We start from the raw sequence: 15,610 nt of genomic DNA, 5'->3' as shown, positions 1-15,610 counted from the left end.
AGGCCGAATGCATATGCGACTTGCAATATCATCCTCAAGTCTGGATCAGCAAAGTTAAAACATCTAACTTGCAAGGTAATAGATCTGATCTATTATATTTTACATACATTAGATGTAGTATAGAAACATGTTGATATGATCAATATGTAGTTCTTGCTCTTTATATTTTAATTTTTGATTAATACCATATAATAATTATGTAATAAGATCTTAGATCTAGAAATTCTCTAATTTTATAAGATAAATTTTGATTTATTTTAGTTTTTCACTGTCTGATCTTGAAAAAGTTTCAAGATCTAATCCTGAAATCCTAGATCTGGTTCCTTCACCAGCTTGCTCCTGCTGGACCTCTTGGCTTCTATCACCTGTCTGAACTCTCTCCACCTGTGGAGAAATATCTGAAGAGTACTCCACCTGAATACCAAGTCCTCCCGATGCACCTGCAGGAGGCAAAAGAGAATAGGATGTAAGTTGTCCAGTGCTGCCCTACTGGACCTCCTGCTGCTCCTCCATGCTATCTCGCCTTTGGAGAACTGAATTTTCATCAAAGATAACATCCCCACTGATGATGACCTTCTTCTCCAAGGGATCTCATAGTCGGTATCCCTTAATTTCTCACGGATACCTCAAGAACACCATCTTCCGTGACCTGGCATCCAACTTGATCCGCTCACCAGCACCGATATGCACATATGCCGTGCACCCAATTACTCTTAGATGGCTCAGCCTAATCCTCCTTCCAGACTATTTTTCTTCTGAAATACCACCATCTAATCTTATGTGAGGTGATCAATTCACCAAATAGCAGGCTGCATCCACTGTATCAACCTAGAACACCTTAGGAAGCCCTGCCTGCAGCCTCATGCATCATGCCTTTTCCAAAAGGGTTCTGTTGATCCTCTTGGCCACCCCATTTTGCTGAGGAGTCCCTTTCACTGAGAAGTGCCTTTTGATGCCGCACTCCTCACAAAAAATATGAAACTCCTTGCTGGTGTACTCTCCGCCATTGTCAGACCGCAGACACTTCAAACTCTGATCTGTCTCCTTCTCCACCTCAGCTTTCTACACCTTGAATTTGGTGAAGACTTTTGATTTCTCCTTCATGAAGTAGACCCATACCTTCTTCAAAAAATCATCTATAAAGGTCAAGAAGTATCTCACCCCATTTCTGACTGAAATCGGGGCCGGTCCCCACACATCAATGTGAACTAGTTTCAGTGAGGCTGCACTGTGGGCTGAACTGCTGGCAAACTGTACTCTCTTCTACTTTTCTATCTGGTATGGCTCACATACCTCTGAAATACCTCCATCTAGATCTGGAATCAGACCATGCTTACTCAGCTCCTTCATCCCATGATCACCGATGTGGCCTAGGCGGTAGTGCCACAACCGATAAGCCCCCTGCTGATCCTGCACTGCAGTGCTGCATCAGATTCTTCGATCACCATAGATTCTTTCAATCTGTAGAGATTATTCTCCATCCTTCTACCTCTCATCATCACCATAGCTCCATTTGAGATGTTCAAGACTCTACTTCTGGCATGACTGCTGAAGCTGAAGCCGCTCCGCTCTAAATAGCCCAGTGACACCAGATTTTTCTTCAAATCTGGGACGTGCTTCACATTAGTGAGAGTCCGCATCATCCCATCAAACATCCTCACCCAAATACTTCTAATACCAGCAACTCAACATGGGTGATCATCTCCAAGTGTCACGCTCCCTTCATCCATCTTGGTGTATGTAGCGAACCAAGATCGGTTTGGGGTGTAGTGATGCGAACAGACTGAATCCAGGGTCCATACACTGTGTTTTGCCTGTGACCATCTGATACTACCAAGAGGTCATCCTCCACCTCCTGATCAGCCATCGTACTCAGTGCATCAGATCCTCCCTTGTCTCCCTTCTTGCTCTTCCACTACGGGCAATCTCGCTTGAAGTGCCCGATCTCATTGCACTTGTAGCACCAAGCCTCTTTCTTGCTTCTACTCTTCTGAGATTTTGATCATCCCCTTGACTTGTCCCTTTCTTTTCCTCTTCCTGACCACTCCCCCATGACCAAGCCCTCCTAGAGAGCTCCATCCTTGGTCATCTTTTCTCGCTGTTCATTGGAGCACAGCACCGAGACCATGTCTTCATACTCCAGAGTCTTCTTACCATACAACAGTGTTGTCACCAATCGATCATAGGAAGGGGGCAGCGAGCATAGCAATAATAGAGATCTATATTTCTCCTCTATCTTCACCCTGACGTTCAGCAACTCATTGCACATCTGGTCGAACCTCTGGATGTAACCCAAGACATCTCCACCTTCCTGCATCCAAAGGCTGTACAGTCTCTTTTTCAACATCAGCTTGTTGCATATTTTTTTTTTCATATACATGGTGTGCAACTTCGACCACAATCTCTTTGAAGTCTTTTCTTCTAACATCAAATAGAGAGCCACATCTGCCAAACATCTTCTAATCACCGAACAAGCCTTCTTCTCCAGGGACATCTATTGACGATCTGACATCCCTTCAGGCTTCTCCTCCAACGCCTGATCTAGATTTGCTTGAACCAAAAGATCTTCAACCCTAACTTTTCACATAGAAAAATTTTTTTCCTATCAAACTTCTCAAAATTGACCTTCATGTTGCTTGTCATGGCTGGATCCAAACCAAATCACAACAGAAAACTCCAAGAGATTTGAGAAATACCTTGATAGGGATCTTGCTGAAATTTTAGCCTTTAAAGATCTTCACATTCTGGCATTTCGTTCTCCCTCCATGCAATACGAGCTCTGATACTACTTGTTGTTCCATATTTTTAGATGTGTGAAGTACCTCCCACCAGGATATCAATGAAGAAAACTCCTTGGAAGGGAATGAAACATGTTGAAGAAGAACGCCTTTCTGGTTGCAGCAGCCTTGTAAATTCTATCGGCAGGATTTCTTTCTTCGATTTGAACCTCTTCTCCATCAGATCTAAAATCTACCTTTTAGGATCTGGAAGCACACTTGATGAAGCCTCCAAAACTAAAAAAATTAGGACCTAAAACTCCTCTTGGGCAGCCAAGAGGGGGCACTCAAAACAGGAGCGTGCAAAAGAAGCAACACTGGTTCCTTTCTTTCTTTTTTGGGTTGGCAGCCAAGAAACCCTAGGTTTCTTGGTTCTAGGGCATAGAAAAGATCAGAGAGAGAGAAGGAAAGGAAGGAAAAGAGAGAGAGTTCTAAGAGAAAATAATTTTATTGATTGAACCCTTTCATACAAAATCAAAATACAAAGATATTTATACAAGGTCAATGTGACCCAACCACAAAACTCTCTTGGCTAACTTGATATGAGATTTGTGCTAACCCAAACCCATGTACACCCATGATTTGAACAAATCTTATCTATCTAGGACTCAAACCTATCCCAAAATAAGTTAGCCCCTAGAGGCTCAAGTCTCCTGAACCTCAAGATCCGAAAGGCTACAGCCTTTCATCCTGGGATCCAAACTAGTCCTAGAAACCTCATGAGCACCTCATGGACTTTGGACCTTGACCTTAGCCTTGGTCTCCTGAGCTTTGGGAGCACCACATGAGGTCGAACAATCAAAATTTAATTAATCCCAATTCCTGATCAAATTAGGAACCATTCATCCTAGATAATTAGGTCATCTCATAACCTAATCAGGTAAAACCAAATTGAATCTTATTTAATTAGTTTTGAACCAATTTACATTGCTCAATCAAATTAAACTAATTAATAAATTAATTATTAATTAATCCTTCAATAATTTATTATAATTTTTGCATAAGATAATCATCAATCGAATTGACAATTAAACCCTTGAACGATTCTCAATCATTGATTAGCATGTGATCAGTTAGTAACTTCTTTTGAGTGTGACTCCATAGGTTCGAACCTAAGCCAGTAGCATAGGAACAACTTTCTCAACTAATCGATGTAACTATCTAGCAATGAGATCTGATGTTCGGATAGGTCGAATGATTGCAAAGCAATATTCAAGAACCTACTGACATATAATTACCGTATAATTCATCCCTTTGATCCTAATGCTCAAAGAAACCTAGGATTTCACTGTCAACCCTGAAATAGTTAAGCACGTTATATTTTAACTTTTCAAATCTATCACATGGACTATCCTGGCTAATATTTTACTAAATTGAAATACACTGATGCATTAACTTCTACTTATTCGGAGGGTTTAATTCCATCTTGACTCATGCACGGATTTGACAAGTACTTGACTGCATCCAGAAATCTTCCATCGCTGAATTAAAAATTTAGATAGTCTGATATCAAAGTACAGTGAGTTGCTTGTAAGTTACCGTGATGATCTCAGATTGAAGGGATACTTATATCCATATCCTTCATGAGCTACTCTTAACAGCAAAGTGCTCAACAGTTGGTCATGTTCGGTGTGAATGTACTCTTATATTCCATCCATATGTCATACCAATATTTTTACACTCCTTGGTTAAGAAGATAACCAACTCATATGGCATACAACGACCGACACTTGATATCATCATCATCTTAGTAATAACGTATCATTTGATCGTGAATAAGTTTAAAGATTAAATCTTCTATTTAAAATAGTCTTAAGGACTTCATCATAATATAAAAATTCATATTAAAGATGTAAATATTTATGATAAAATAATCAAATAATTTTTATTATTGAATAATTCATATACAAATACAAATGAGCATAACCATCAACAGACTGACGATTGGCTTTGGAACATAATTTTCAACAAATACTGCACATGGTTTCCATTTATGCAAGTCGTTGTAGGGGCTGTAAGGAATATGGAAGCTAAATAATGATCACCTAATCTCCATTTATTAGACATGGAGAAAAGGCAAGCAAGTTATTGGCCTCATACATATGGATATTTGAAGGCAAATAACAACTTGAGCCAGAGATGGATACTCCATATGAGATATGGTATGGTCTATAATATGCTTCACAGACCTTCTAATCTTATCTTAGGGATATATCCTAGTAATTGCTGCATATGTTTTGAATAAAAAATTATTAAAATATACTACTAGCACCCCATATAAGATATGAAAAGGAAAGAGGCAGTTTGCCCAACTTATGTAAAAAAAGTTAATGTACATAAATTTCATACTAGATCGGATAAGTTTATGATACTATTTCTACCATCCTACCGAACAAAAGGTGTTTGTTAGTAAATATACCCTTTTTCTTAGAAAAAAGATTTATCCAAGAAAGAGGTAGTGGGAGGATAATTGAACTTAAGTAGTTCAAAATCTACAAACTATCCCATAACAACCTATGGAAAGTCCACAAGTTGATCCTCAATCAGATGTGCCCATTGATGAGGCACAATCTTAACACACATCTCCTTAGTGAAGATCAATCAGAGTGTATAATGTACCACTCAGATATAGGTTTGTCATTGAGAATGACAATAAGTCACACATCATTAAGAATGATGATCCCATGACCTATTTGAAAGCTGTCAAGAGTAGTGACTTTGACAGATGGTTTGAAGCTAAGAAATTCGAGATGGACTTTATGTATATCAACCAAGTATGGACTTTGGTTGATGCACCTGTAGGTGTGACCCAATAGGTTGCCAATAGATATGTCCATCTGGATGTTGTTTGCTTTAGCTGAATATCAACCAGAGAGATTTGACTCTAGTAGAAGGGCAAATCTAGTAAGCAAGCATCGAAAAGTTGGTACATCCATTTTAATAAGACAGTCGAATTGTTTGATTTTTTCAAAAAATATGGATGAACCGTATGTATACAAGAAGTCAAGTGGGGGTCACATTGACTTCTTGGATCAGTATGTGGATGACATATTGTACATTGAAAATGGTATCCCGATGTTTCGATCGATCAAGACCTGGATATCACAGAAGTTTTTCATGAAAGACTTGGATGAAGCATCCGATATACTGAATATAAAAATCTATGAGATAGATCTAAGTAGGTGCTAGGCTTGACCCAATCTACGTACATTAATCTCATGTTGAAGAGGTTCAACATGGATGGATGTAAAAGAGTTTACTTACCCATATATTCTATGTACCAAGCCTGATGTAATAGATTTCAAACAAATTCAAGAAAGGATCATTGAAAAACTGTGAAAAATACTCTCAAGTACTTGAGAAGTACTAGACAAGTAGTGAGTTGGAAGAGTTTCAAATAGTAAACTATAGTTGACTCAGTATATTACTGTAAGTAAAGATTGCTAAAAAAATTGCCTGATGAAAGGGTTCGTCACTGAGTTGGGTGTGGTCTCACTAAAACCCATACACATTCTAAGGCACTTTCACCTCATTCATGATATGATCATAGAATGAGATGATGCAAAGAACTACATAATAGATCTATTCACTAAGCCTTGTCACAGCAGTAGTATGATCGCTATCTTTATTGCATGGGCATCGGGTACAGGAGCGATTGACTTTAGTGCAAGTGAGAGATTGAAAGAATAGTACTCTACAAGTTAATTATATAGATGATGTAATGAAACTATTCTATATTATCTTTCTACTCATTTGCATGACATTGATTATTTTATATATTTATGAAGTATTGTGTTTCATCATTTGCTGTATCATATTCATGATTATGATGAATCTCATAAATTAGGATAATAGTTTTAAGACCATGATGAGATCATGTTAGTGAGATCTAAAATTTTGATAGCTCCAATCGAAAATATTTTCAAATATAGAATCATCGAGTAAGAAATCGATGATGCCGGTAAAACTAGTACATCCTATGTATGCTCGATGGGAAGGATGATAGATGTCACAATCACTTATGTGGTTATACTAATATAAGGATGTAAGTGCTCATTGGAGAATGAGTTCACTGAATCGATCCATAGGGAGAACGTCCAATAAAGCTTTATCAGTATGTCAAAAGATGATTTTTCAGTGACAGTGGTGCAAGTGATCTTCTGACCTGAGATCATCATGGTACTTTAAGTATGTGGATCCATGCTTTGGTTCATTTCCTAGCATGATTCTTTGAGATATGTGTAGGATGTTCTGGGTGTGGTGAAGTATGCATGGAGGTTGTGAGTGATCAACAAGAAATCAGTCACTCCTTATAAGAGGAGAGAACATCCTATGTGATCTCATAGGATGATGACTCAGAGAGTCTCTAGCCAGAGCAGGGATAAACATTAGAAAGAGTTTCATTGGTTCATCAATCAAGTTATTATCATCAAATAGAGATACATATGAATAGGTATTTAGGTTTGACATGATTTCATGCCCATGGTCTGTCTGGAATATTGTGTAATCGAAGGATTGAATTGCACAGTAACTCACCATGGAAGGATAATTTTAGTATTCTATCAAATTTTATATCTTTTGGATAGTCATGACATATTGCTAGACATCAATCTTGACTTGTAGGTCCTAATGAATTAAAGAGTTTAATTCAACAAATTAATTAAAAGAGTTCTGATTAATTGATGGATTTAGGTTCATTATGTATTGGACCTAATTAGATTAGATGCATATGAATTTGGACCTATTGTTGGCTAGATGTGAAATCCAATGGGTTACACACAAAAGAAAATTGGTTTAGGACTTTTGATTAGGTCTTGTTGAACCTAATTGAATATAGATTTGATCCTAATGGGTTTGAGTTAAGCATGCTAGCACATGTCTAAAATCTTAATCCCTATTCTATTTGGATTCATACGTGGCATTGGACTTTGGTTAGTCAAAGACCAAATCTAATTGGACTCTTAATTACATTTGAATGGTTCAAAGATTAATCATGAATTAGGACCATGATTTATAGGTGTCCAAGTGTTGGACACAAGGAAGGATTTAATGCCATTTAAGAAGAGTCAAAGCATCCTTATTTTTCTCTCCACGTCCTCTTGTTTCTTCACATGAAAAATCAAGCGTCAAGATGTTTGGCACGGCACATAAGGAGAAGTCCTTCTTTTAGAAGGAAGTCTTCATGCCTCCTTGAATTATTACACACCAAACTTCTTTTATGGCTACGGCACATAAAGAGTTTCCATATACTTCACATCAAGAACTCAAGTTAAGTAAATTTATATATGATAGATGATGTAGTTTGATAAGTCATCCATGATCTCTATCTAGTCAGGATCCTAATATAAGGACTGTATCAGACAGTAACTGTACCAAGATATTCATTCCATTCCATTTTACTGGCCTACCAACATATACTATTAGGTGTCACTAGTGGATTGTAGGGCCCATAGAGAATCAAATAGATAATTGAATGATTCTCTGTTGGAAAGAATTGGAAGTATTTCAATCCATTGAAAGAAGTTTTGATGATTGTATGATGGAGATCACAATATGATTCACTATCAGATAGAATAGAACCTATTGGATCACATACATAAAGAGTTTTGAGACTGATCAGATGGTTGGAATCCAAATCATCAATAAGATTGATAATTAGATTAATTTATAATTGTTACAAATAACAAAGACTTAATTACTAAAGGTTGGTAAGTTCGAGGAGGACTAATGTGCAAATATTGCATGTCTTAATTTAATTGGATCAAATTAATTTTAGCTGAATTCAAGTTGAATCAAATAGGGATTTGATTCAATTAAGTTTAGATCCAGATTTGGGCTTAGATTACATGCACCCAAATGGATTTGGATGCATCATGTGTATGACATCTGAGTTTAACCTAAATAATTAATTATAACTTGGTCTTAGACCAGTCAATAGGGTCCATACCCTAGTGTTTCTTGTATGAAATCCTAGGCACCACAATATGGAGCAAATGGGGCAGGTAAGGGGCAGCAACATGAGGGTTTTTGAAACCCTAGCTGCCCAAGCCATAAAAGGAAGATTTTGGATGATTTATATGGGGTGGCACACAGGAATTCTCTCTCCAAGAGTCCCAGCCATCAAGGGGTCCTTTCAGAGATTAATTTCCATGGAAGCTTGGGGTGCCACCTAGGGTTTTGTACCTATAAATAAGTAGCCAAAGCATCAAGGGCTTAACAAGTTTTCACACCCCAAGTTTCCTCTCCCTAGCCCCAAGGCTGCCGTAGCTTCTCTCTCCCTCTCCTCCATGCCCAGAGCATCTCTCTCCTCTCTCTTATTTGCTGAAAATTAGATTTCAGCAAAAAGATCTTGTAGCTCTTGTTCTGATGTTCTTTTTAGGGAGTTGAGAAGGATCATCCATCAAGCAAATATTCCGTAAGGGAGCTAGTACCCCAGAGGGCCAGTTAGTTACAGATCAGCCCTCCGACTCCATGTGGATACCTATGGAGGTCAGAAACTTGCGTGGCTGCAAGTAAAAGAACAAATCCACGATCATCAATTGCAGAGTTCTTCAACTCATGCAAAGGTATAATAGAAAAATTAGTTTTCTTATTATACAATTCCTTTTTCTTCTACGTACATTAGAATATTTATATTAGGTTTTCTCTTTTACATGTTGGATAGTTTATCCTTTATTCTATTGCACATGATGAATAGATTAGATCTAGTTTCATCTCTACCAACTCTATTTAGTTAATATGATTAATTAAATTTATGTGAAGATTTATTTTAATTAATTTGATTAATTAAAATATATGTGACAAACATAAGAGATCCTTCAAAGATCAACCTACGCAAGGTGAAGATCAGATCTTTTTCTTTTTGTTTTAATCTTAATCTTAACTATGAGAGATCCTGGTGTTTTAGAGATGCGATCTCTTGCATGCATGTTTAGATTAAATGGTTTTAATCTCCCTTTTCTATTACGTTATATTTTTGTATCTTGCATGCAGTCCGATTTCCTTCAGATATGTGGGGTACAATTTTTACTTTTGTTTTAGTATGTTTGCCACCTACGAACATGACCATGAAAATTTATTTCCTAATTAATTTTATTGGATATAGATCATTTTGAATGAAGTACTTTTTTTTTCAAACAAATTACATACCCTGGAAGAAGTCCTTTGTTTAAGTTGGTACATGTCCAATGTTAGAAGACCTATAAATCTAAAGATAACTTGACATAGAAGACAATTCAATTCATAGGATATGAAACTATTGGAAACATTATTTGAATAAGAAATTAAGATATGATTAGAACCAAGCATACTGAAATGGAGCACGAAGTCGAATTGTTTGAATAGCATAGGGATATAGAATGACACCATCAATTTTTTTCTAATGGAAATATTAGCTAGATATTTTCTTACATTTTTTTAAATTTGTCTTAAAATTGTTTGTAATTTCACTTATATAACTTGAAGCAACATATTCATCAACAACTATGTCGTGCCCCTAACTCAAAATCATGAGCAGGTTCATGGCAACTGTTGCATTCTTATGGAGAAATCTCTCTACAAGCATGCAAGATATTCTAACATCATATCAATTACATCGCAAAGGAGATGATTAAAATAATTAAAATCTAAAATTTAATTAATTAATTAATTAATTTTTAGTATTTATTTATTTCAAAATCTATAAAAAAAATTTGTTAATTCAAAAATTGATTTTGACGTTGCCAAAATATTTAAGTACGTTTGATACTAATGAAAACTTGAGAACATATTTATAGAAGAAGTTATTAATGTTCATAGATTATACAAAAATCAAGAAGAAGTCTCTCAAAACTAGTCAAAGAGAAATTGCTCAGGATACTCAACAATGGACAAAAGATAAGAACCAATCCTAAACCTCTATTTGGATAGTAGCCGCAACCTCATTTGAGTTGCTAATTAAGATCTATATGGACTCCCGGCCATAGTGGTGTACAAGTGGCCTCACTTGATATCAACAAGGAACCTCTAGCTAGATGAGATGTGGATCCTTTACCAAGTAGTATGAGTTACCCTTAAGAATAAGAGCAGTCTCATTTTCGCAAGCAGCAAGATGATAAGTTCTCACTTAGACTAGCAATGAAGATGCTAGTGGCCTCGAGGGTACGAGTAAAACCTTGTAAGACAATGTGAAGCCCTAAAGTATCAGAATATTTTTAGGCTGGTATCAGGGTATGAGTGAAACCTAGAAGCATGGTAATGCCTCCCTCTTCATCAAGAAAAAAAGGTGAAACCTCATAAGATACTGTGAAACTTAAAATATCAGAGTTTGATATAAAATGTATTTTGAACAATTTCTTCTGATTGAAGGATTTTAATTTCTAGGAGTTTTTATTACCAAAGTGATTCAATTAACTTTTGAACCTAATAAGATACTGTGAAACTTAAAATATCAGAGTTTGATATAAAATGTATTTTGAACAATTTCTTTATGATTGAAGGATTTTAATTTCTAGAAGTTTTCATTACCAAGTGATTCAATTAACTTTTGCCCGAACTTTCTAAATATATATGACTAATGATCTAATGCAAATTATTTGAACACTTCTTAACGATCATGTGTTTTGCCTCTTTCACCATAATTGTGCTTTTTTTTATTTGGACTTTTGATTTTATTTTATTTTAATGAACCAAATCTAATTCCTGAACTATTGTAGAAGATTACTTGCTGGGATTTGCAACTCACCTTGTCCATTACATCATTTCCAGAGGGATAGGTGACCGACTCCACTGGACTTTTGAAGGAGCGATCTCGATTTCTTTAAGTTGCCTTTCTGGATCTAATGACTCGTGAAGCGATTCCAAAAGCATAGCTTTCACGTTATATTCATATCATCAAATATAAAGTACCGTATATTAGAGAATAGGTCGTAAAATAGATTGTCTTAAATATTGAGTTATGACATGCCTAAAGTACATTCTGTTGGATTGTGGCCTCTTTGAAGATCTTAAGTTTTAAAAATGTTTTGACCTTAAATTTGGTTGATATTTTGAATGATTATACTGGCACACCAGAGATTTGATCAAGTTTGAATTTCAGGTCGTGACAAAAAAAATACCCAGTCCAAGCCTCAATTCCATTTAGCCTTCCATCCTTACCATCCTCATCTGTACATTCCTCTAAACAACTACAGTACACTAACCATCAATGTGGCAAAACAAAAAATTGAAATCTCAATAAGAGATGGAGCTCTGAATAGATGATGATTCAGTTAGATCCATCTCTATTTCCCCGATTAGGAGCATGCATAGAATGGCTTGCTCCAGTTTCCATGCCTCACAATTCAGCTGTTGAATGCTGCTCACAAACTTTCTTGCTTGATGAAAGACCAGATAATGCTAGGCTTTTTGAATCGACCGTGAAGAAACCCCATGTAGAAGTTTAACAAATCCCAAGAAACTTAGTTTGCCATCAGAATGTCTAACCCAGTCTTGCAGAACAACATGGACAGGGACTGAAGGACTAAGGCCAAGTTCCTGGTGTAAACAAAAAATATCATCAGGTTAATTTGAAAGGCAAAAACAAAAAGAAAAGGGAAAAGTAGCCCACTAGAAGATGGTGCTTATAGTATTGATCATTAGTGAGAAGAAGTCATCAGTGCCCTTGAAGTACTTAATGGATCGCCAGGAGAATTTCAATATATATGATGGAATGTAGACTCTGTGAATGGACAATGCAGAGATGTGTAAAATTTTTCGATTTGAATCATACCGATGCAAGTTCCTCAATCATGATAGGCCTGTTTCCATCCTTCTCAAAGAGTTCATATGCACGACGAGCATGTTGCTCCCAAGTATCAAGACCTTCCATCTGATACACACTTATGGCTGCAGCAGCAAATTCCTCAAAATCCAACTTTCCATACTGAAGAGAACTCACCTGTATTTATCATACAAAGAAAAGGCAAGGTTTAATATTGATTTGCGGGAATTGAAGCTCAAAGTTATAAAGTTTTGTAATGATGCATACCATGTTAGCAAAGTCAAGAACTCTTGAGTCCTTCATTGCCTCAGTCATGTATTTTAACAATTCCTGCAAATGCAAACTTACATCTTGTAACTCCAGGGAGGAATGCAAAAATTTCATGAAAAGGAAATAACTTACCGTCTTTAAGTTCTGTAAGGAGACGTAGCCATTCTTGTTTGGTCCTAGAAGTGCAAATTGCTCTTGCAGATAAGCAAGCTGAGTTACTGTCAAAGTCTTTGCAAGGGCCTGACAAAAATATTATGCAAAATATCAGTTGCTTTTATAGCTATTTCTACTAGTCCTGGGTACAATGGTAAGGTGAGAATCACAACAGTAAAAGAAATAAATTGAAACATGAAGCACTTTACTGCCTTATTGTTCAATTTTATATGGTTCATAGTTCGGTAGCTTGACTTGTAAACTATAAGCATCAAGCCTGTATGGGGCTGGCTTTATGATTCCTTATCAACCAATCACAAATAGGATGGATTTCATCTTACAACTGGCTGTTAACCTTCCACCATCCTCTGGATTCAGAAAGTCCATAATGTCAATGGTGTTTTGACAAACACTAGGTAACATTCGAAGTTCTTCACCAATAGAAATATAAATTAGGTTATTGTCATTATTTTCTAAGATTTAATGATTAATAATGAAATTATATTAGTTTTATTTTGTGGAAATGGTTTTCCAACAAGTATTGAATAGTTTGCCTTCAAAACTGGTATGATCCTTTTTGGGAAAGTTATCTAATTCTTGCACATAAATAGTATTATTTTGAGCAAGCATAACATGTCCTATTGATGTATTGCAGCACATGTTCATGCTAAAGATCCAATACAAGCTTGACTTCTTTATTCTTTAAGCAATTGACAGAAAGAAAATGGACTTCTTGAAATATAAAGATCTCTTAAACCATGAAGAAGCATTCATGTTATTGGAGAAGAGGAAGGAGTGTCATTGTGTTCAATATTCATGCCCACTGAAGGAATGTAGAATTATTTTTATACGTTGCACCACTAGGTTACCATACGAAACCTAAAGTCTAGCTTTGGGGTGTATTTGCACTTAAAATAGGAATATACCTTTGATATCTAAAAAGATTTGAGAACACAGGATGGTCTCACGGTTAATAACCAAAAATATCTAGAAAAAAAAAAACTAATCTTAGCCTTTCTGGACTATTTACTAGGTAAAAGAATATAATCTACGAACATACACATAATAATTCTACAAAAATCTTTTGACACTGAATGCACATAACATCAATTTGTGCCTAGATACATATAAATGAACTTAAAAACCAATCCACTTCATTATTTACAAATTACATAAACATTAAACAAGAAGAGGAAATTGAAGTGTAGTCTCCAGATACCTCTCCCTCACCTTCCTTTTCTTTCTAAATTCCAATGAGAGTGGTGGTTTTTTCCCTTCATCTGAAGTGTAATGGATTAGGGCAACATGCAGTCAAGCATAACAGTAACCTAATCCATCTTGCAATCGGACCTTGCATCACATCTAAAGCCAACTCATTCATCTCCAGGTTCCACTTTATGTTGAGCTAATATTTGGAGTTATTGGGCTATTCCCCACACTACAAACTGGTTATTAGTTAGTTCTGCCTTTACGAACCAAGAAGATTAAGAACTGCTCTGTCCTTTTAGCCGGAACGCACATTTCGAACTGTTTTACACTTTTGTAGTAAGGTTTAATCAGATCAACTTGAAGCATTTCTGGTTAGGTCCATTTTACAGGATCCATACCCATGTAGGTTAGAAAATCAGGCCTACATACAGTGTCTAAACCAAACCAACAAGTAACGGTTATGGGCTTGGATTGGGCCAAAATCAGTTAGATCATGGAAATAGGGCCAACATCATGCCATTCCACCTGCACCCATATCGTGTCTCTTGTTCCTAATTTGCCAACAATTAAACAAGATTAGCACCCCTTTGAGCACAGGACATGAAATATAACAAATTTACATTTAGGATTGAATCCATGGGATGATATGAAAAAGTTCATATGAATCATAATATTTTGTATAGTAGTGCCAGGAGTTGCAAAGGAGCGTAAAGAAAAAAAATTGAAATGTTTTACATATAACAGTCAGTTTTGCATGACTATATTTTTTTTAAAAAAAAAAAACATGTTTCTTCATCAAGAAAAAAAATATTGAAAAGGGAAGGAAGATTATTTAATAAGAAAGTGTTCTTGATTAGGTAATAGCAAAACCATGTACAAGACAATTAACATTTGACAAATAATTCCTATCATTGATTTCTTGGTTTGGATTGAAGGTTCGTGCTGGAGTTACCTAACCGCAGGGGTAGAAGCAATTAGCAAATTGGTACATTCTAAACCAGTTCGAGATAGAGTTTGCTATAATTTAGAGAGGGAGAGAAAGATAAAAGAAGAGCCTTTTCCCTAGCCAATAAGATGTTCAGAATTAAGGTTTTTCAAGTCTTTGAACAGCAAGGGATTTGTAATGTGGAAGCCAGTACAAGCAGGACTCAAGTCCAAGATTGGAAATAAATTAATGAGATCATTTAGGCAACATGGCGAAGCAAGTTGGAAAAGTTTGTAAATTTCACAAGTAAAATTTTCTTTGAATATAGACGCATATGAGTCCTATATAAAACAGAATGATATATAAATTTTATCCTCTACAATATGCACTACTTTTTTTATTAATTTAATCAAAGGAGTCCCAAAATCTGTCCATTATAATCAAAGTTAACATACACGTTCTAATACTTAAAGAATTTCTTTTTTAATCCTATACCTAATGAATCAGATTCATTGATGGATAACCACTATAGAATTT

At 36.0% G+C, this 15,610-nt stretch overlaps 1 protein-coding gene across 1 annotated transcript; it reads right to left on the bottom strand.

The window, feature by feature from the left end:
- Positions 1-11,869: 11,869 nt before the first annotated feature.
- On the bottom strand, positions 11,870-13,313 carry LOC140856459 (CDPK-related kinase 1-like). Its single transcript, XM_073253781.1, has 4 exons — positions 12,919-13,313; positions 12,784-12,846; positions 12,526-12,693; positions 11,870-12,290 (listed from the first exon to the last, which is right to left on the bottom strand). Exons 2-4 carry the CDS (start codon positions 12,829-12,831, stop codon positions 12,153-12,155), a joined length of 354 nt encoding a protein of 117 aa, XP_073109882.1. The 5' UTR covers positions 12,832-12,846; positions 12,919-13,313; the 3' UTR covers positions 11,870-12,152.
- Positions 13,314-15,610: the final 2,297 nt, after the last annotated feature.

The sequence above is a fragment of the Elaeis guineensis genome, chromosome 1 (assembly GCF_000442705.2).
Source record: "Elaeis guineensis isolate ETL-2024a chromosome 1, EG11, whole genome shotgun sequence".
In the NCBI taxonomy this organism is placed as follows: Eukaryota; Viridiplantae; Streptophyta; class Magnoliopsida; order Arecales; family Arecaceae; genus Elaeis; species Elaeis guineensis.
Note: the sequence above shows the minus strand (reverse complement) of the source record. Positions and strands in the feature narration are given on the sequence as shown.

Excerpts from the sequence above, each read along its gene's own strand:
- LOC140856459 (XM_073253781.1), bottom strand. The coding sequence starts at position 12,831 with ATGACTGAGGCAATGAAGGACTCAAGAGTTCTTGACTTTGCTAACATG. Across the intron at positions 12,694-12,783 it reads TTCTTGACTTTGCTAACATG|GTGAGTTCTCTTCAGTATGG; the intron begins GTATGCATCATT and ends TGATAAATACAG. Across the intron at positions 12,291-12,525 it reads TGATTGAGGAACTTGCATCG|GAACTTGGCCTTAGTCCTTC; the intron begins GTATGATTCAAA and ends TGTTTACACCAG.